Source organism: Pristiophorus japonicus, chromosome 4 (genome assembly GCF_044704955.1).
Source record: "Pristiophorus japonicus isolate sPriJap1 chromosome 4, sPriJap1.hap1, whole genome shotgun sequence".
NCBI lineage: Eukaryota > Metazoa > Chordata > Chondrichthyes > Pristiophoridae > Pristiophorus > Pristiophorus japonicus.
Genome location: NC_091980.1, coordinates 92,372,446 through 92,395,714, shown reverse-complemented (window position 1 = coordinate 92,395,714; position 23,269 = coordinate 92,372,446). Strand labels below are relative to the sequence as shown.

The 23,269-nt window shown below is 46.0% G+C and overlaps 1 protein-coding gene across 2 annotated transcripts in view; it reads right to left on the bottom strand.

Annotated features, from left to right (window-relative positions):
- Positions 1-23,269, bottom strand: part of LOC139262119 (sideroflexin-1) — a 141,950-nt gene that overhangs the window by 22,193 nt on the left and 96,488 nt on the right. For both annotated transcript variants that reach the window (XM_070877269.1, XM_070877270.1), the window contains exons 4-6: positions 16,943-17,041; positions 12,345-12,420; positions 9,053-9,138 (exon numbers count right to left, since the gene is read on the bottom strand). In XM_070877269.1, coding sequence (XP_070733370.1) covers positions 9,053-9,138; positions 12,345-12,420; positions 16,943-17,041 — 261 coding nt within the window. The remainder of the gene's footprint in view (positions 1-9,052; positions 9,139-12,344; positions 12,421-16,942; positions 17,042-23,269) is intronic.

The following is a 23,269-nucleotide window of genomic DNA, read 5'->3' as shown; positions in this document are numbered from 1 at the left end:
GAGCAAGTATCAGTTGGGGAACATTTAAGGAACAGTGATTATAGTATCATAAGGCTTAGATTAGCTGTGAAAAAGGACAGGGAGCAATCTATTAGTAAAAATATTTAATTAGAGGAAGGCCAATTTCAGTGGGTTGAGAATAGATCTGGCCCGGGTAAATTGGAATCAAAGATTGGCAGGCTAAGCTGTAATTGAACAATGCGCTGCTTTTAAAGAGGAGATAGTTCGGGCACAATCCTATGAGGGGAAACAGTAGAGCAACCAAAGTCAGAGCTCCCTGGATGATGAAAGATAGAGAGAGTATGAAGCAGAAAAAGGGGGGTGTATGACAGATGTCAAGTTGAGAATACAACTTGGAACCAGGCTGAATATAAAAAGTACAGAGGGGAAGTGAAGAAGGAAATACGAGGGGCAAAGAGAGTATGAGAATAGATTAGCAGCTAACACAAAAGGGAATCCAGAAGTCTTCTACAGGCATATAAATAGTAAACGGGTAGTAAGAGGAGGGGTGGAGCTGATTAGGGACCAAAATGGAGACCTGCGCGTGGAGGCAGAAGGCACAGCTGAGGTACTAAATGAGTACTTCTCATTAAACCTGCTGACAAGAATGGCGCTGTTGTTGTTTGGCGAACTGACATCTACCTTGCAGAGGCTGATCGGCAACTCTCGGACACCTCCTCCTACCCCCCCCGGATCATGACCCCACTACTGAACATCAAGCCATAATTTCCCAGACCCGTCAACTCCTCTGGAAATCTTCTCTCCACAGCCACCAATCTCATAGTTTCCCAACCCTGCACAGCTGCTTCTACCTCCTTCCCAAGATCCACAAACAGGACTGTCCCGGTAGACCCATCCATTCAGCCTGTTCTTGCCCCACAGAACCTATTTCTTCCTATCTCGACTCTATTTATTCTCCCCTTGTCCACTCTCTTCCCACCTACATCCGTGACTTCTCCAACGTCCGCCATCAATTTAACAGTTTCCAGTTTCCCGGCCCCAACCGTCTCCTTTTCAGCATAGTCGTCCAATCCCTCCACACTTCCATCCCCCACCAGGATGGCCTGAGAGCGCTCCGCTTCTTTCTTGAGCAGAGGCCCAACCAGTCCCCACCGCCCTCCTCTGCCTGGTTGAACTTGTTCTCACATTGAATAACTTCTCGTTTAACTCCACTCACTTTCTCTAAATCAAATGTGTTGCTATGGGAACCTGCATGGGTCCTAGCTATGCCTGCCTTTTCATGGGATATGTGGAACATCCTTTGTTCCAGTCCTACTTGGGTTCCCTCCCTCACCTCTTTTTCCGGTACATTGATGACTGTATTGGTGCCATTTCCTGCTCTCGCCCTGAAGTAGAAAATTTCATTTACTTTGCATCCAATTTCCACCCTTCCCTCACCTTCACATGGTCCATCTCCAACTCTTCCCTTCCTCGACTTCTCTGTTTCCATCTCTGGGGATAGGCTTTCACCAGTATCCACTATAAGCCCACTGACGCCCAGAGCTACCTGGACTACACTTCCTCCCACCCCACATCCTGTAAGGACTCCATTCCATACTCCCAGTTTCTCCATCTCTGTCGCATCCGCTCTGACGACGCCATCTTTCACACTCGTGCCTCTGACATGTCTTCCTTTTACCTCAACCCAGGATTCCCCTCCGCCATGGTTAACATGGCCCTCGGCCGTGTCTGTTCTATTTCCTGCACCTCTGTTCTCACTTTCAGAACCACAACAGGGTTCCCTTTGTCCTCACTTTTCACCCCAGCAGCCTCCATCATGTTCAACGGATCATCCTCCGTCATTTCCACCACCTCCAGCGTGATCCCACCAATCACATCTTCCCCTCCCCTCCCTTCTCAGCATTCTGAAGGGACTGCTCCCTCTGCGCCACCTTGGTCCACTCCGCAGTCACCCCCAGCACCCCCTCCCCTTCACATGGCACCATTCCGTGCAAGCGCAGGAGATGCAACACCTGCCCTTTTACCTCCTCCCTGCCCACTATCCAGGGCCCCAAATACACCTTCCAGGTGAAACAGCGATTTGCTTGTACTTCTTTCAATTTAGTATACCGTATTCGCTGCTCACGATTTGGTCTCCTCTACATCGGGGAGACCAAGCGTAGATTGGGTGACTGCTTTGCGGAACACGTCCGTTCAGTCCGCAAGTGTGACCCTGAGCTTCCGGTCGCTTGTCACTTTAATTCTCCACTCCACTCCACTCCCACTCTGACCTCTCCATCCTTGGCCTCCTATACTGTTCCAACAAAGCTCAACGCAAGCTCGAGGAACAGCCCCATATCTTTCATTTGATCACTTTACAGCCTTCTGGACTCAACATCGAGTTTAACAATTGCAGAGCATAACTGCAGCCCATCTTTGGCTCCCTTTCCCCTTCCCCCGCCACCCCCCCTTCCCCCCCACTGCCCGCGCCCCCTGCGCCTATGTATTTTTCTCTCTTTATCTCCAATGGCAGCTGGTCATTATTCCGCCATTCACACTCAATTTTGACTAATCTTTTTCTAACTCCTACCATTACCATTTCAATTCGGCCCATCATCCCTTTTGTCTCTCTAATCTCTCCTGTCTGCCACTCTATCACAGACCTTTCTTTTTGTTCTTTCTTCCCCGCCCCCTTTCAGTGCTTCTAAGAATGTGTTCTTTTCGAGCACTCGCCAGTTCTGACGAAGGGTTGTCGACCCGAAAAGTTAACTCTGCTTTTCTCTCCACAGATGCTACCTGACCCACTGAGATTTCCAGCATTTTCTGTTTTTATTTCAGATTCCAACATCTGCAGTATTTTGCTTTTGTACTAACTGAGTACTTTGCATCTATCTTTATCAAGGAAGATGCTACCAAAGTCATAGTGAAAGAGGAGGTAGTTGAGACACTGGATGGGATAAAAAAACATAGAAACATAGAAAATAGGTGCAAGAGTAAGCCATTTTCGGAGGTACCAGAAAGGCTGGGTTGTACTTAAAGTAGATAAGTCACCAGGACTGGATGGGATACATCCTAGGATGCTGAGGGAAGTAAAGGTGGAAATTGCAGAGGTACTGGGCATAATCTTCCAATCCTCCTTCGTTTCCTACATTACAACAGTGACTACACTCCAAAGGTACTTCATTGGCTATAAAGCACTTAGCGACATCCGGTGGTCATGAAAGGTGCTATATAAATCCAAGTCTTTCTTTCTTTCCATAGATACGGGGGGGGGCGGGTGGTGCCAGAGGACTGGAGAAATGTTACACCCTTGTTCAAAAAAGGGTGTAAGGATAAACCCAGCAACTACAGGCCAGTCAGTTTAACCTCGGTAGTGGGGAATCTTTTAGGAACTATAATCTGGGACAAAATTAATAGGTCATTTGGACAAGTGTGGATTAATTAAGGAAAGCCAACACGGATTTGTTAAAGGCAAATCATGTTTAACTAACTTCACTGAGTTTTTTGATGAGGTAACAGAGGTTGATGTGGTGTACACGGACTTCCAAAGGCGTTTGATAAAGTGCCACATAATGGTTTGCCAGCAAAATTGAAGCCCAAGGAATAAATGGGACAGTGGCAGCATGGATATGAAATTGGCTAAGTGACAGGAAACAGAGAGTAGTGGTCTGCTGCTGCTGCTGCTTCTTTTTCTTCTTCCATCTTGTAGTAGCAAAGCAAATCAAATGTCAGCATCCAAGTTGGATATCCAGGCCAAATCTTCCGGTGTATCAGCGTGGATATCTTGTAGGCTGCCTGCAAATTTCCTCTGATGACAGTGCTCAATGATGCACTCCAGGGTCTGATTAGGAGCTCCACAGTTGCAGGATAGGGATGCTTAGTAGTTACCGGTTGTTTTTCAGACTGGAGGAAGGTATACTGTGGTGGTCCCCTGGGGTCGGTACTAGGACCACTGTTTTTCTTGATATATATTAATGACTTAGAATTGGGTGTACAGGGCACAATTTCAAAATTAGTATAGTGAACAGATGGGAGGATAGTGATAAACTTCAAAAGGACATCGACAGGCTGGTATAATGGGCAAAAACGTGGCAGATGAAATTTAACACAGAAAAGTGAAAAGTGATTGCACATTTTGGTAGGAAGAACAAAGAGAGGCAATATGAACTAACGGGTGCAATTCTAAAAGGGGTGCATGAACAGAGAGACCTGTGGTTATATGTACACAAGTCGTTGAAGGTGGCAGGGCAGGTTGAAAAAGCGGTTAAAAAAAAGCATAAGGGTTCCTGGGCTTCATAAATAGAGGTATGGAGTACAAAAGCAAGGTGAACCTTTACAAAACACTGGTCCGACCTCAACTGGAGTATAGAAACATAGAAAATAGGTGCAGGAGTTGGCCATTCGGCCCTTCGAGCCTGCACCGCCATTCAATAAGATCATGGCTGATCATTCCCTCAGTACCCCTTTCCTGCTTTCTCTCCATACCCCTTGATCCCCTTAGCTGTGAGGGCCATATCTAACTCCCTCTTGAATATATTCAATGAGCTGAAGGATTATCAGAAACAAATGCCAACGAACAGAATAAACATGATTCAGTAGGGATGTGAATAACAGCAGCAATAACAGCAGAATCCAACCCCTGCAGTCACTTGTGAATTCGCTGGTGTCTCAGCAGGTTGGGTGACTGAGTGACTCCCTTCCCACACTCTGAGCAGGTGAACGGTCTCTCCCCAGTGTGAACTCGCTGGTGTGTCAGCAGGCTGGAAGAGACCATTCACAGACAAGGGTAATGCAGTAGATGTAATAGATTTGAATTTTCAAAAGGCCTTCAATAAAGGTACCGCATAGTACACTCAGGATTAAGGTCAGAGCATGTGGAGTCAGGGGATATGTAGCAGAATGACTGCCAAGTTGGTTACAAAACAGAGAGTAGAGGTAAAGCGCAGCTATTCAGACTGGCAAAAGATTGGAAGTGGTGCTGGGATCACTATTATTCACAATTTGGACTCAGGAATCGGAAGTACAATTTCTAAATTTGCAGACAGCACAAAATTGATGGTGGGGCAGTGGGGGAGGGTGGTGTATTTATTACAAAGGAGAATGTGACAATATGGTTACATTATCCATCAGAAATCTTTCATTTTTTTTTCTGTTATAAAATTGTGTCCAATTCTGTGCACCGCACTTTAGGATGGATGTGAAGGCCTTAGAGAGGGTATAGAAAAGATTTACAAGAATGATTCCAAGGATGAAGGATGTAGTTATGTGGATAGACTGGAGAAGCTGGGATTGTTCTCCTTAGAGCAGTGAAGGTTGAGAAGAGATTTGATAGAGGTATTAAAAATCATGAGGCGTCTAGACAGAGTAGAGAGAGAGAAACTGTTCCCATTGGCGGAAGGGTCGAGGACCAGAGGACAAAGATTTAAGGTGATTGGCAGAAGACCCAAAGGCGACACGAGGAAAAACTTTTTTTTTTTAAACACAGCGAGTGGTTAGGATCTGGAATGCACTGCCTGAGAGGGTGGTGGAAGCAGATTCAATCATAGAAACATAGAAACATAGAAAATAGGTGCAGGAGCAGGCCATTCAGCCCTTCTAGCCTGCACCGCCATTCAATGAGTTCATGGCTGAACATGAAACTTCAGTACCCCCTTCCTGCTTTCTCGCCATAACCCTTGATCCCCCGAGTAGTAAGGACTTCATCTAACTCCCTTTTGAATATATTTAGTGAATTGGCCTCAACTACTTTCTGTGGTAGAGAATTCCACAGGTTCACCACTCTCTGGGTGAAGAAGTTTCTCCTCATCTCGGTCCTAAATGGCTTACCCCTTATCCTCAGACTGTGACCCCTGGTTCTGGACTTCCCCAACATTGGGAACATTCTTTCTGCATCTAACCTGTCCAAACCCGTCAGAATTTTAAACGTTTCTATGAGGTCCCCTCTCATTCTTCTGAACTCCAGTGAATACAAGCCCAGTTGATCCAATCTTTCTTGATAGGTCAGTCCCGCCATCCCGGGAATCAGTCTGGTGAACCTTCGCTGCACTCCCTCAATAGCAAGAATGTCCTTCCTCAAGTTAGGAGACCAAAACTGTACACAATACTCCAGGTGTGGCCTCACCAAGGCCCTGTACAACTGTAGCAACACCTCCGTGCCCCTGTATTCAAATCCCCTCGCTATGAAGGTCAACATGCCATTTGCTTTCTTAACCGCCTGCTGTACCTGCATGCTAACCTTCAATGACTGATGTACCATGACACCCAGGTCTCGTTGCACCTTCCCTTTTCCTAATCTGTCACCATTTAGATACTAGTCTGTCTCTCTGTTTTTACCACCAAAGTGGATAACCTCACATTTATCCACATTATACTTCATCTGCCATGCATTTGCCCACTCACCTAACCTATCCAAGTCACTCTGCAGCCTAATAGCATCCTCCTCGCAGCTCACACTGCCACCCAACTTAGTATCATCCGCAAATTTGGAGATACTGCATTTAATCCCCTCGTCTAAATCATTAATGTACAATGTAAACAGCTGGGGCCCCAGCACAGAACCTTGCGGCACTCCACTAGTCACTGCCTGCCATTCTGAAAAGTCCCCATTTACTCCTACTCTTTGCTTCCTGTCTGACAACCAGTTCTCAATCCACGTCAGCACACTACCCCCAATCCCATGTGCTTTAACTTTGCACATTAATCTCTTGTGTGGGACCTTGTCGAAAGCCTTCTGAAAGTCCAAATATACCACATCAACTGGTTCTCCTTTGTCCACTTTACTGGAAACATCCTCAAAAAATTCCAGAAGATTTGTCAAGCATGATTTCCCTTTCACAAATCCATGCTGACTTGGACCTATCATGTCACCATTTTCCAGATGCACTGCTATGACATCCTTAATAATTGATTCCATCATTTTACCCACTACTGAGGTCAGGCTGACCGGTCTATAATTCCCTGTTTTCTCTCTCCCTCCTTTTTTAAAAAGTGGGGTTACATTGGCTACCCTCCACTCCATAGGAACTGATCCAGAGTCAATGGAATGTTGGAAAATGACTGTCAATGCATCCGCTATTTCCAAGGCCACCTCCTTAAGTACTCTGGAATGCAGTCCATCAGGCCCTGGGGATTTATCGGCCTTCAATCCCATCAATTTCCCCAACACAATTTCCCGACTAATAAAGATTTCCCTCAGTTCCCCCTCCTTACTAGACCCTCTGACCCCTTTTATATCCGGAAGGTTGTTTGTATCCTCCTTAGTGAATACCGAACCAAAGTACTTGTTCAATTGGTCTGCCATTTCTTTGTTCCCCGTTATGACTTCCCCTGTTTCTGACTGCAGGGGACCTACGTTTGTCTTCACCAACCTTTTTCTCTTTACATACCTATAGAAACTTTTGCAATCCGCCTTAATGTTCCCTGCAAGCTTCTTCTCGTACTCCATTTTCCCTGTCCTAATCAAACCCTTTGTCCTCCTCTGCTGAGTTCTAAATTTCTCCCAGTCCCCAGGTTCGCTGCTATTTCTGGCCAATTTGTATGCCACTTCCTTGGCTTTAATACTATCCCTGATTTCCCTAGATAGCCACGGTTGAGCCACCTTCCCTTTTTTATTTTTACGCCAGACAGGAATGTATAATTGTTGTAATTCATCCATGCGGTCTCTAAATGTCTGCCATTGCCCATCCACAGTCAACCCCCTAAGTATCATTCGCCAATCTATCCTAGCCAATTCACGCCTCATACCTTCAAAGTTACCCTTCTTTAAGTTCTGGACCATGGTCTCTGAAATTACTGTTTCATTCTCCATCCTAATGCAGAATTCCACCATATTATGGTCACTCTTCCCCAAGGGGCCTCGCACAATGAGATTGCTAATTAATCCTCTCTCATTACACAACACCCAGTCTAAGATGGCCTCCCCCCTAGTTGGTTCCTCAACATATTGGTCTAGAAAACCATCCCTTATGCACTCCAGGAAATCCTCCTCCACCGTATTGCTTCCAGTTTGGCTAGCCCAATCTATGTGCATATTAAAGTCACCCATTATAACTGCTACACCTTTATTGCATGCACCCCTAATTTCCTGTTTGATGCCCTCCCCAACATCCCTATTACTGTTTGGAGGTCTGTACACAACTCCTACTAACGTTTTTTGCCCTTTGGTGTTCTGCAGCTCTACCCATATAGATTCCACATCATCCAAGCTAATGTCTTTCCTAACTATTGCATTAATCTCCTCTTTAACCAGCAATGCTACCCCACCTCCTTTTCCTTTTATTCTATCCTTCCTGAATGTTGAATACCCCTGAATGTTGAGTTCCCAGCCCTGATCATCCTGGCTTTCAAAAGGGAATTGGATAAGTATCTGAAGGAAAAAATATTGCAGGGCTATGGGGAAAGGGCAAGGTAGTGGGACTAGCTGAACTGCTCTTGCAGAGAGCTGGCACAGGCCGACTGACCTCCTTCTGTGCTATATCCATTCTGTGATTCTATGATGTGGTGAATAAAAACCACAGGTCTATTTTTTTTCAAAAAGGAAATATTAAAGAGGATTTAAAGTTTTGGTGCTCCCATATGTGCAACAATGGGAGACTTAAAAGGGCAATTGTCATTTTTAAAATATCCCCAGTCAAGGGCCCCTCAATAGAACCCAAGAGTGTCTCACTTCCAGTAAGCAGGTCCATTCTAATGATGATGGGCAGGTTAGTTCTCACCAATCACATATGCTGGTCTTACTGGTATTTTGTAGCATTTTGATTCCTTTACAGGAATCGAGACTGTCTTTGTGTTATTTTTAATGTTATTTTCTCCAATTTTTGCTTTTTGTCAAGTTTTTCCAGGCATATCACTTGCTGAAAGGATGAGTTAATAGGACTGCTCCCTGCACTCCATTAAATTCTCCTCCATAATAAAGCAGGTAGGCAGGAATGGCCTACAAATGAATGGCTCTTTATTTTGGAGAAATGTCTGACCTCTGCTCGACATCTCCCACTGTAGCAAAGCTAAGATTGGGTAACTTACTATATGGTACATTTTTCTTTGTCACTGCTAGAATTATTTCCTTTTGAAATCTGTGCTTTACTGCTAATGAGACAGTAAATGGAGAACCTACCTTTGTCTCATTAAAGGGATATTTATACAGTTGGCAGCAGCTACTGCAGCAAATGGAACAAAGCGTCCTATTAAAGGTGTCACATGCTGTACAGAAGAAAAAGATAATTAATTATTTCCTTTACAAGAATAGTGAATTGAGGCAGTGTCAGTCCAAATGTTCATTATTATATCTATACACATGGTTAAATGTTACTAAATCTTCATCTCCTGAATATTTTCCTTTATTCATATATTACTAATAGGGGTCGTTATTAATAGTGCTCATTATATTGCCTCTTATCAAATGGGAAAGACTAAGTAGGCAAAGAAACCTCCTACTGATTACCACCTACCGTCCTCCCTCAGCTGATGAATTCATGTTAAACACCACTTGAAAGAAGCTCAGATGGTAGCAAGGGCACAAAATGTACTCTGGTTGGGGGAATTCAATGCCCATCACCAAGAGTGGCTCTGTACTACCACTACTGACCAAGCTGGCCGAGTTCTGAAGAACATATCTGCCATATTGGGCCTGCAGCAGGTGGCGAGAGAACCAACATGAGGGAAAAATCTACTTGACCTCGTCCTCGCCAATTTACCAATTGCAGATGCATCTGTGTATGACAGCATTTGTAGCAGTAATCAGCGCACAGTCATTGTGGGGAAGTAGTCCCGTCTTCACATTGAAGACACCCTCCATCATATTGTGTGGCACTACCACCGTGCTAAATGAGATAGATTCAGAACAAATCTAGCAGCTCAAAACTGGGCATTCATGAGGCACTATGGGCCATCAGCAGCTGCAGAATCGTATTCCACCTATTGGCCTGACATATCCCTCACTCTACCGTTATCATCTAGCCAGGGGACCACCCTGGTTCAATGAGGAGTGTAGAAGAGCATGCCAAGAGCAGCACCAGGCATACCTAACAATGAGATGGCAGCAAGGGCACAAAATGTACTCTGGGTGGGGGATTTCAATGTCCATCACCAAGAGTGGCTCTGTACTACCACTAATGACCAAGCTGACCGAGTCCTGAAGGACATATCTGCCATATTGGGCCTGCAACAGGTGGCGAGAGAACCAACATGAGGGAAAAATCTACTTGACCTTGTCCTCGCCAATTTACCAACCCGGGGAAGCTGCCACACAGGACGACATGCATGCTAAGCAGCATGCTATAGACAAAGCTAAGTGATCCCACAATCAACGGATCAGATCAAAACTCTGCAATCTGCCACACCCAGTCGTGAATGGTGGTGGACAATTAAACAACTAACGGGAGGAGGCGGCTCCAAGAATATCTCCATCCTCAATGAAGGTGGAGCCCAGCACGCAAGTGGAAAAGACAAGGCTGAAGCTTTTGCAACCATCTTCAGCCAGAAGTGCTGAGTGGATGATCCATATCAGCCTCCTACTGAGGTCCCTTCCATCACAGAAGGCAGTCTTCAGCCAATTTGATTCACTCCATGTGATATCAAGAAACGGCTGAGCGCACTGGATACAGTAAAGGTTATGGACCCCAACCATATCCCGGCTGTCGTGCTGAAGAATTGTTCTCCAGAACTAGCTGTACCTCTAGCCAAGCTGTTCCAGTACAGCTACAACACTGGCATCTACCTGACAATGTTGAAAATTGCCCAAAGATGTCCTATTCACAAAAGGCAGGATAAATTCAATCCGGCCAATTACTGCCCATCAGTTTACGTCTCAATCATTAGCAAAATGATGGAAGATGTCGTCAAGGGTGCTATCAAGTGGCACTTACTCACCGATGTTCATTTTGGGTTCCACCAGGACCGCTCAGCTCCTCTAGACCTCATTACAGCCTTGATCCAAACATGGACAAGAGAGCTGAATTCTAGAGGTGAGGCGAGAGTGACTGCCCTCGACATCAAGGCAGCATTTGACTGATTGTGGCATCAAGGAGCCCTATGAGAATTGAAGTCAATGGGAATCAGGGGGAAAACTCTCCACTAGCTGGAGGCATACCTAGCACAAAGGAAGATAGTTGTGGTTGTTGGAGGTCAATCATCCAAGCCCCAGGACATCGCTGCAGGAGTTCCTGGTGGCAGTGTCCTAGGCTCAACCATATTCAGCTGCTTCATAATGTCAGAAGTGGGGATATTTGCTGATGATTGCAGTGTTCAGTTCCATTCACAACTCCTCAGAAAATTAAGCAGTTCATGCCCGCATGCAGCAAGACCTGGACGACATTCAGGCTTGAGCTGATAAGTGGCAAGTGACATTCGCGCCACACAAGTGCCAGGCAATGACCATCTCCAACAAGTGAGTCTAACCACCTCCACTTGATATTCAACGGCATTACCAACGTTGAATCCCTCACCATCAACATCCTGGGGGTCACCATTAACCAGTAACTTAACTGGACCAGCCACATAAATACCGTGGCAACAAGAGCGGGTCAGAGGCTGGATATTCTGCGGCGAGTGTCTCCCCTCCTGACTCCCCAAAGCCTTTCCACCATCTACAAGACAAAAGTCAGGAGTGTGATGGAATAGTCTTCACTTACCTGGATGAATGCAGCACCAACAACACTCAAGAAGTTCGGCACCATCTAGGACAAAGTAGCCCGCTTGATTGGCACCCCATCCAACACCTTCAACATTCACTCCCTCTACCACCAACGCACCGTGGCTGCAGTGTGTCCCATGTACAAGATGCACTGCAGCAACTCACCAAGGCTTCTTCAGCAGCATCTCCCAAACCCACGACCACTACCACCTAGAAGGACAAGGACAGCAGGCACATGGGAGCACCATCACCTGCAAATTCCCCTCCAAATTACACAGCATTCTGACTTGGAAATATATCGCTCTTCATTGTCGCTGGGTCAAAACCCTGGAACTCCCTCCCTAACAGCACTGTGGGATACAATAGAAGCCTTGGGTTCAAACCCTAGTTAGTCGCAGCTGGAGACAACACTGGGGTATAACAGTTGGTTTCAGTATCCCTGCTAGGAAGTAGTAAAATTATCCAGGGTTCCTGTTCCTGATCACTATCCAGTGTCCTCTGCTGAAATCAGGTGCGCATAGGATCAAATTAGCTCTGAACAGCCTGCCGATATGTGTTCTGAATCTTGAACCAGTGGATCCCTTCAAATCCTTTTAAAATGTTAAATATTTCTGTTAGATTTCACCTTCACCTTCTCTTGAATACAGCACTAGATTTTGCATAATTATGTCTGCTCATTCCTGGTATCATCCTCGTGAAATCAACAATGCACCTTTTCCATAGTTTCAATATCCAATAATGGATAAGACATGCATGTATTAAAAGTTAGTGATACCTTAGTTAGTGAATTAAGGCCAAGAGCTGTTGCTACTGCACCTGTTGTAGCAGAGACATAGGCTGTACCAAGCTGGCTGCAATTTAAACAGGAAATAAAATAAGAAATCATAATTTTAATGATATTATTGAGATTTCTAGAAAATATCTAAACACCAAGGGCTGGATTTGCCGCTCTTTTGCGCCTCTGTTTGCGTCCTGGAGGGCAGTTAATGGTGTTTCTGGGCGTAACACCGGGCGTCCAGGTTTTAGCACCTGACCGGTAAATTAGGCTCCTGATTTGCGGCGGTGCAAAAACTTACCGCCCCACTCTCCAGTTTGATCGAGATCATGATGTCAATCGTTGTGCAACGCTGAGCTTGTGCCCCGGATGGAAAATTCTGCCCTTATGCTTCATCTTACGTCCTCCCTAGGAAACATCTGAAAAAAACAACATTCCCAGGGTGCAGCAGGCAGTATTGGCAGCATATTTAAATGGAAGGAGGATCATCCTACATCGCAGGTCACATTGACTGCAATGGTTGTGCACAGCACGCTACGTGAAGCTCCGACTTGCAAACGGCAGTTTTATCTACAAGTGCAGTGTCCTTACAAGGTCAGAGAGAATTTAATGGGGGCATTACTAGTTCGCCAGCGTATCATGCTGGTTGTTATTGGCAGGCAGCTTCAAGCTAGAACAAGGCTGCTGCTCATGCCGGACCACGGATGAGGAGAGGCCACAGACGTCTGGGAAGGAGGCCTTACCCCCGATGGGTTTACAGGGAACAACGCTCATACCTCCAGTTCTCGGGGGAGCAGTGTGCGAAAAAGCTGCACTTCCGAAAGGAAGTGCTGACAGAGATATACCATCTCCTGCATGCAGACCTACAGCCTTCCAGTACCAACACGACTGCGCTGCCAGTCACAGCGAAGGTGACTGTGGCACTGGCCTTCTATGCCCCCGGCTCCTTCCAAGCAGTAGCATCTCTCAATTCGCTACACATCGCTGCATTCGCCAAGTCACAAAGATTCTGTACGCCCGCAGAATGGACTTCATAAAGTTCCCAATGAGCAGAGACAGCCATGTGGGTTTGGCAGAATTGCAGGGTTCAAGGAGCCATTGACTGTACACACGTGCAAGCACCATTGGACAACGCAGAGGTATTCAGAAACTGAAAGGGATATCACTTCCTAAACGGCCAGCTGGTGTGCGACCCCACACAGCGCATCCTTGCAGTGAATGCCTGCTATCGAGGGAGCGCACACGATGTCTTCATTTTGCGTGAGAGCAGTGTCTCACAAATGTTTCAACGACAAAGGGAAGGGCAGGGCTGGCTTATCGGGGACAAAGGATACGGCGTAGCCACCTGGTTTATGATCCCCCTTTACAAACCCACCAAAGACGCCGAGCAGCAATGAGAGCCATGCAGCCACCGGCATCATCATTCAACAGACAATTGTGGTACTCAAGCAGTGCTTCCGATGCCTGGAAGCAGTCTTCAATACTCCCCTCAACAGGTCTTTGAATTCATTGCAGTGCGCTGCATGCGACTCAACTCGGCCATCATGAGGGTCAGGCATTACCAGTAGGGATTACACAGCCACCCTATCCATGGGGGAGGCAGCATCCAGATGCTGTGCGAGCAAGAGCTGCATGTCGCCAGCTCATAATGGACCAGTTTGGTTCAATGGAGGAAGCTGAGGGATGCATCCAATATTGGTTATGCTATGTGTCACCATACAGACACATCTGCGCTGAGCTTTTGAATGATACAAACAACACCAACGGAAAAGAGTCAGTGACATTTTTATAAAAAAAGTTACAAACAATGCACCCCCAACAAAACCAAACAACACAATAAACCATCACCACCAAACGATACAATAAATCATCATAACCGAACGATACAATAAATCATCCTAACCAAATGATACAATAAACAGCGTTCTGTTGCAAGTTACTTAACAAGTGCATTATTAAAAAACAACTATTCACAGGCGCTCTGATAAAATATCAAGGCATCTGCAGAAGATTATCCCACCGCTTATTGGGACTTGGCTTGAGGTTTTCCCTCCCTTCCCCTCCCACTCCTGCTGCTCCTCCTCGAGAGGCCCCTGTGCCTACAGCAAGGCTGCTGTGTTAGAGGGGCAGAAAGTGCAGACGGAGTATGAGGGCACCCTGAACCAGCTCTGGGCATGGATGGCCCGGCTGCAGACTTCTGCGTCTCATCATCAGCGGAATGGTTGCTGTCACTGGTGGTTCGGGTGTGTACTGTGTAGGGTGCATGGTAGGAGAGTTACTGGTGGGAGCCGGAATGCTGTCATCCTGAGGAAGGTCAGCACCTTCCATTTCCTGGGAGCCACTGAGACTCTGATGGGGCTGGACCTCAACATTCGGATTATGATGTGTCTCTATAATTTGCTGGCCTACTTTGGCACCGTCCCTTCCCCGTTGGAAAGTGGGAAACACAGAGAGGATGGCACCAGTCAGCAACTGCATCACATCACCAAGCTGCAGCATAGCTTGTGCCTGCGAGTCGAGCGATGCTGCATTGTGATCAATGGTATGCGCCACACACTCTGGAACGCCACTGTTGCTGCTGGAGGCCACCTGCCTCTGAGTGGGCAATGATGACCTCGCCGGAGTCCTGAGTTGCACCGACAATTCGTGACGCTACCTCCGCAACAGTCGCAGAAAGTTTGTCGATGTTCTCTGGGATCCAACCCAAGCAGCTCACGGTGCATACCTGTGTTTTCCGTGGACATTTCCACCAAGCCCAGTTCCATGTTTGCCTTTTGTTGAGCAAGCCTACTTTGTCGACTCGCCTTCCGGAGAACTGGCCTCCAAGATTCCCCTCTCGCTGCGCATTGCTGTAGGCGACTGGGGCCAGGAGCTTCCAACAACTCAAAGTCAGGGAAATTGGGCTCGTCCCCAGATGTGCTTTGTTGCGACGTGTCCAACTGGTGGGCTCTGTGACTCAGGCAATGCAGTCTCCTTGCACGTCTCATCATCTCCCCCATGGCCAGATGTCGATGGCTCCCTGGACGCCTGTCGCGATTGTGGCCATCCTTCTGCAAGCAGAAAACAACAGACTTGTGGTTAGCAGCAGGGTAGGGGGGCAGAGTGATAGCAGGAAGGTGGCATTGCAGATGTACATGTGAAGGGTCCATACCACTTCATAATGCGTCTCAATGAAGTCACATCAGCTGTGCAATCCATTTACATACCCTCGCTACCCGAAGGGTGCTCAGCATCATCCCCGCCAACTGTCCGAGCTGATGCTCCAATGAGGGCAGACACTCGTTCTTCGACGTCTGTTAAGTCCAGGATCTGAGGTGGCCCCCGCCTGTCTGGCACTACTCACGCCTGTTGTGTGACATCGCCGGCAATGAGAAAAATAGGAAGGATTCAGAAAGAGTACACTTCCTGTTGTGCCACATATGCCTACCATAGTTCAATAGCTGATACTGTGTGGATGTGCAAATATCTTCACTTCAATCTGTATAGATGTTGCATGAGGCTTGTGAGCGATTGGTAGGAAGTGAGAGGGACGTAGCATAGGGGCCGCAGGTGATCTTGATGAAACCCATATCAGCAGTGGGAGTGTATTGCGAGGAAGGTTCTCAATGATTAGGGAACAATCATTAGGGTATGTGCATCCTTAATTAAGAGGCAATGGTTGGAGAAGTCAGCCTTCAGCTTTCTGATGCATTGTGAAATCCACACCACAGGCTACAAGACTTTGAGAATGGGCAGATACATGAAAGACTTCACATAATGTCTGACATTCATGTTGGAAGAATAGCAGGCATACATAAATGTGAAGGGTACTCACCCGGACGACTCTGGTAAGTTCCTTGAACTTTTTGCAGCATTGGGTGCCAGTTCTGGCAACAGTGTCTGCCACAGACACCTCCTGGGCAATTTCATGCCATAATTGTTTGAAAATTATTGGCAGTGGTCTCCTTCCTCCAACAAATGGAGTGATTTCCACCTCCTCTCCACTGGGTGGACTACGACCTCAGCAGCTTCCGTTGAGAAAAGCCTGGCATGCTGCCTGGCCTCTTGCTGCCCCATCTCTGCAGACGTGCCAGAAGTCGGGCGGGTCATCTGCGCATCCGTGGAGGAAGCCGCCGCGCCCTGAAATAACGTCTGCGCCTGGGAAAACAAAAACGCGACTGCGTATGCGCAAAATGGCCATCTCTTTTAACGCCGCGATTTTCGGCTCAGGCACACAAAGTCCATTGTATAATGCCTGATTTAACGCCCCCGATCACGGATCCTCATTTTTTGCCGAGATTTCCAGTCGAAGGCGCAAACTGTTTTCAGGCAGCATCAGGACCGCCCCACCGCGATTAGCGCTCCGAAATCGGGAAAGCCGAAAATCCAGCCCTGTGTGTTAACTATAATCAAAACACTATTCTGTTACAATATTAATGGTAAATAAATACACTATTTCTACAAGAGATTAATGCATACAAAATAAATACGTGAAAGCCTAGTTTTGCTTACATTATTTTTACTTTGATTTTGACTAGCAAAAGCCATCATTTGGTTTTTAGCATATAAAATACAGTTCAAAATTGAAATTTATATAAAAAAATATAATCACAACCTACCCTACAGTTATTGGAGCATCTCCACTTCTGTTAGTATAGTTCACAATAGCGTTGAAGGACTGATTAATCCACTGCCAGAGAACCACTGCTGGAGTAGTTCTAAAATCAAATCGGTAGAATATATTTTATGATTGCATACAGTAAAGGTAAATAGCGAATATTTTTTTTTTTTTAAATCGGGAAATTGTTCAATGTCTACATTGAATTACAATTGTCTCTGCGCCTGTGTTTTTTAAATTTATATACATTACAATAAATGGAAATATTGGTAGAAGATTTTTAAATTGAAAAACCAAAGTGAATGGCCAAGGCTCATGACACTGGCAAACACCAGGGTTGAAGATGAGGTAAATCAGGAATTAGTAATTAGACGGTTTGAAGCCTGGTGCAGAGGGTACAAGTTATATAATTTTTTAGGTCCCTGGGAAAGAATGAGTTAGAGTAGGAGATGGGTCATGATTTTAACATAGTAATTTTAGAGGAAGTAGGATGGGAGTGTAGGATAGTGCAATTCTAACTTACAAAGAGCAAGACATTAAAGGTAAGAAGCACTGACCAAGATAGCACTGTATATAATACATCCCTATATAGCCTGGGTGAGTTGCTTGTTACATTAAGTCAACAACCTGGTTTAGCTGATGTGTGCCTTGATTAGCAGAATGTGGTGGAGTCAGCTTATTTTGAAAATTTTCAAAGTTTCAAGAAGCCAATCTATGACAGACCAAAACATTTTTGATTGCTTTACTACTGCTAAATATTAAAGCCATAGCAAAAATGTCATTTATCACATTCTTCATCCTATATAGCTGTGTCCCCCATTAGTAGTATAATGCTGTAGAAATATTAGTATTTTTTATTGCTGCTACGGACGAGCAAATACTTCCCTTCAAAGCAGAGAAATCCTGCTACAACCGTACAGGGTATGGGCGAGGCCACACCTAGAGTAGTGTACAGTTTTGGTCTCTGGTATTTAAGGAAGGATATACTTGCATTGGAGGCTGTTCAGAGACTGTTCACTCGGTTGGTTCCGGAAAAGTAACAGCAATGACATGAAAAGTGGGAATAATATCCAGGATCATCAGTGAGGGAATAGTGACCATGAGGGAGGGAATGTTGCAGGTAGTTCAGACAGTTTTGCTCAACATGAGGGAGGGAATGTTGCAGGTCATTGAGACACTGACAGGGCGCATGAGGGACAGCACGTTGGAGTTAACTGCTGCGATAAGGGAACATGCTCAGACCCTGCATCCTTTGACAGAATCAACTGTCACTCCCACTCCAATCCCCACACCAGCCTCTGAAGAGCCCAAAGCCGGGCCCTCCAACTTGCTGCCTGATGCCGACACCTCCCCACCTCAAGAGATGCGCAGTACCAGAGATGTTAGAAAGAATAAGCTTGGTATCAAGCCCAGAAACACTGCGCCATCGCCTGTGGGCAGGGGTGGTGGAGTGTACAAGACCAAGTGCAGCGGGCGGTCTTAGAATAAGGAGGCTGAGAGATGGGTGCAGCCTTTCTTTGCTGCTGCTGCTGTTGGTGTTGTTACCGTTGTAACTGTTCTCAAATTAAAAGTTTTTTGTAATTTATGTAGATTTACAACTTTTTAAGTGATCTTAAAGAGTGATATTAAAGTAAGTTTGATACAAGAATAATTTTATTAAAGTCAAGTACATTGTAAACTTTTGAATAAAATATTATTTTGCATTAAAACTGAATCATGTTCCATTAACACAACACAACATTACGGAACAGCTCCAAACAGTAAACATATCCATGTGGAATAGTTGTCGTTGAGCCCTCAGGCATCAGTAAAGCATTCACGGACGAGCTGCTGGCGCAAGTCTCGAGCAATCATTAAAGAGGCACGATCGCTCACCCTCCTCCGCCGTCGTGCTCTGGCCTCAGTCACTTGCATGGCTTCCTCATCCACGTCATCCTCCTCCTCCTCCTGCATCTTCCACATCATTATCAGCCGCCACTCTCACTGCAGGTGGGTCTTTCACTACCAGATGCTGCTGCCTCATGATGGCTAAGTTATGTAGCACACAACAGTGAACTGCGACAATCTCAGGGGAGTACAGTGTAGCCTTCGGAATGATGCAGGCATCGGAAACGCTGTTTCAAGATGCCAATGGTCCTCTCAATGATTCTGCGCTTCGCAATGTGCGACATGTTGTATTGACGGTCAGCTTCCGTCGGGGTTACGCATAGGGGCATCATGAGAGCCAGGTGGCGAGGCCGTATCTTTTGTCTAAGTTAATCTAGGGGTTAAGTCATGGCAGGAGAGCTCAGATACGTGTCATGCTCCTCCTTGCTATGTGGGAACTCAGGAGCGCTTCCAATGTCCCCGACGACATGATGTGTGGGAAGTGTACCCTGCTGCAGTTTCTGACAGACCGCATTGCGGCACTGGAGCTGTGGGTGGATTCACTCTGGAGCATGCGCGGTGCTGAGGATGCCGTGAATAGCACGTTTAGTGAGTTGGTCTTACCACAGGTAAAGGTTACACTGACAGATAGGAATGGATGACCAACAGGAAAAGCAGTGGAAGGAAGGTAGTGCAGAGGTCCCCTGCAGTCATCCCCCTCCAAAACAGATACACCACTTTCGGTACTGTTGGAGGGCGGGGGGTGAATGACTCATCAGGGCAGGGCAGCAGCAGCAAAGTCAATGCCACCGGGTGGTTATGCTGCACAGGAGGGCAGGAAAAAGAGTGGGAGAGCTATAGTGGTAGGGGATTCTATTGTAAGGGGAATAGATAGACGTTTCTGCGGCCGCAACCGAGACTCCAGGATGATATGTTGCCTCCCTGGTGCAAGGGTCAAGGATGTCTTGGAACGGTTGCACGACATTTTGAAGGGGGAGGGTGAACAGCCAGTTGTCGTGGTGCATATAGGTACCAACGATATACATAAAAAAACGGGATGAGGTCCTACAAGCTGAATTTAGGGAGCTAGGAGTTAAATTAAAAAGTAGGACCTCAAAGGTAGTAATCTCAGGATTGCTACCAGTGCCATCTGCTAGTCAGAGTAGGAATTGCAGGACAGCTCAGATGAATACGTGGCTTGAGGAGTAGTGCAGAAGGGAGGGATTCAAATTCCTGGGACATTGGAACCGGTTCTGGGGGATGTGGGACCAGTACAAACAGGACGGTCTGCACCTGGGTAGGACTGGAACCAATGTCCTAGGGGGGAGTGTTTGCTAGTGCTGTTGGGGAGGGGTTAAACTAATATAGCAGGGGGATAGGAACCTCTGCAGGGAGATAGAGGGAAGTAGAATGGGGGCAGAAGCAAATGATAGAAAGAAGAAAAATAAAAGTGGAGGGCAGAGAAACCCAAGGCAAAAATCAAAAAGGACCACATTGCAGCAAAATTCTAAAAGGGCAAAGTGTGTTAAAAAGACAAGCCTGAAGGCTCTGTGCCTCAATGCGAGGAATATTCATAATAAGGTGGACGAATTAACTGCACAGGTAGCAATTAATGAATATGATATAATTGGCATCACAGAGACATGGCTCCAGGGTGACCAAGGCTGGGAACTCGACATCCAGGGGTAGTCAACATTCAGGAAGGATAGACGGAAAGGAAAAGGAGGTGGAGTAGCGTTGCTGGTTAAAGAGGAAATTAACGCAATAGTAAGGAAGGACATTAGCTTGGATGATGTGGAAACTATGGGTGGAGCTGCGCAATACCAAAGGGCAGAAAACACTCGTGGGAGTTGTGTGCAGACCACCAAACAGTAGTAGTGAGGTTGCGGACAGCAACAAACAAGAAATTAGGGATGCGTGCAATAAAGGTACAGCAGTTATCATGGGCGACTTTAATCTACATATAGATTGGGCTCACCAAACTAGTAGCAATATGGTGGAGGAGGATTTCCTGGAGTGTATTAGGGATGGTTTTCTGGACCAATATGTCAAGGAACCAACTAGAGGGCTGGCCATCCTAGACTGGGTGATGTGTAATGAGAAAGGACTAATTAGCAATCTTGTTGTGCGAGACCCCTTGGAGAAGAGTGACCATAATATGGCAGAATTTTTTATTAAGATGGAGAGTGACATAGTTAATTCAGATACTAGGGTCCTGAACTTAAGGAAAGGTAACTTCAATGGTATGAGACATGAATTGGCTAGAATAGATGGGCAAATGATATTTAACAGGTTGACGGTGGATAGGCAATGGCAAACATTTAAAGATCACATGGATGAACTTCAACAATTGTACATCCCTGTCTGGAGTAAAAATAAAACGGTGAAGGTAGCTCAACCGTGGCTAACAAGGGAAATTAAGGATAGTGTTAAATCCAAGGAAGAAGCATATAAATTGGCCAGAAAAAGCAGCAAACCTGAGAACTGGGGGAAATTTAGAATTCAGCAGAGGACAAAGGGTTTCATTAGGAGGGGGAACATAAAGTATGAGAGGAAGCTTGCCAGGAACATAAAAACTGACTGCAAAAGCTTCTATAGATATGTGAAGAGAAAAAGATTAGTGAAGACAAACGTAGGTCCCTTGCAGTCAGAGTCAGGTGAATTTATAATGGGGAACAAAGAAATGGCAGACCAGTTGAACAAATACTTTGGTTCTGTCTTCACGAAGGAAGACACAAATAATCTTCCAGAAGTACTAGGGGACCGAGGGCCTAGTGAGAAGGAGGAATGGAAGGATATCCTTATTAGGCGGGAAATTGTTAGGGAAATTGATGGGATTGAAGGCCGATAAATCCCCGGGGCCTGATAGTCTGCCTCCCAGAGTACTTAAGGAAGTGACCCTAGAAATAGTGGATGCATTGGTGATCATTTTCTAATAGTCTATAGACTCTGGATCAGTTCCTATGGACTGGAGGGTAGCTAATATAACACCACTTTTGACAAAAAGGAGGGAGAGAGAAAACAGGGAATTATAGACCGGTTAGCCTGACATCAGTAGTGGGGAAAATGTTGGAATCAATTATTAAAGATGAAATAACAGCGCATTTGGAAAGCAGTGACAGGATCGGTCCAAGTCAACATGGATTTATGAAAGGGAAATCATGCTTGACAAATCTTCTGGAATTTTTTGAGGATGTAACTAGTAGAGTGGACAAGGGAGAACCAGTGGATGTGGTGTATTTGGACTTTCAAAAGGCTTTTGACAAGGTCCCACACAAGAGATTGGTGTGCAAAATTAAAGCACATGGTATTGGGGGTAATGTACTGGCGTGGATAGAGAACTGGTTGGCAGACAAGAAGCAGAGAGTCGGGATAAACGGGTCTTTTTCAGAATGGCAGGCAGTGACTAGTGGGGTGCCGCAGGGCTCAGTGCTGGGACGCCAGCTATTTACAATATACATTAATGATTTGGATGAAGGAATTGAGTGTAATATCGCCAAGTTTTCAGATGACACTAAACTGGGTGGCGGTGTGAGCTGTGAGGAGGACGCTAAGAGGCTGCAGGGTGACTTGGACATGTTAGGTGAGTGGGCAAATGCATGGCAGATGCAGTATAATGTGGATAAATGTGAGGTTATCCACTTTGGGGGCAAAAACACGAAGGCAGAATATTATCTGAATGGCGGCAGATTAGGAAAAGGGGAGGTGCAACGAGACCTGGGTATCATGGTACATCAGTCATTGAAAGTTGGGATGCAGGTACTGCAGGCGGTGAAGGCGGCAAATGTTATGTTGGCCTTCATAGCTAGGGGATTTGAGTATAGGAGCAGGTCTTACTACAGTTGTACAGGGCCTTGGTGAGGCCACACCTGGAATATTGTGTTCAGTTTTGGTCTCCTAATCTGAGGAAGGACGTTCTTGCTATTGAGAGAGTGCAGCGAAGGTTCACCGGTGTGATTCCAGGGATGGCTGGACTGACATATGAGGAGAGACTGGATCGACTGGGCCTTCATTTACTGGAGTTTAGAAGCATGAGAAGGGATCTCATAGAAACATATAAAATTCTGACAGGACTGGACAGATTAGATGCAGGAAGAATGTTCCCAATGTTGGGGAAGTCCAGAACCAGGGGACACAGTCTAAGGATAAGAGATAAGCCATTTAGGACTGAGATGAGGAGAAACTTCTTCACTCAGAGTTGGTAACGTGTGGAATTCCCTACCGCAGAGAGTTGTTGATGCCAGTTCATTGGATATATTCAAGATGGAGTTAGATATGGCCCTTACGGCTAAAGGGATCAAGGGGTATGGAGAGAAAGTAGGAAAGGGGTACTGAGGTAAATGATCAGCCATGATCTTATTGAATGATGGTGCAGGCTCGAAGGGCCGAATGGCCTACTCCTGCACCTATTTTCTATGTTTTTATGTCTTCCAGTAGCCAGCTGTGCCCTTCTGGCAGCTGC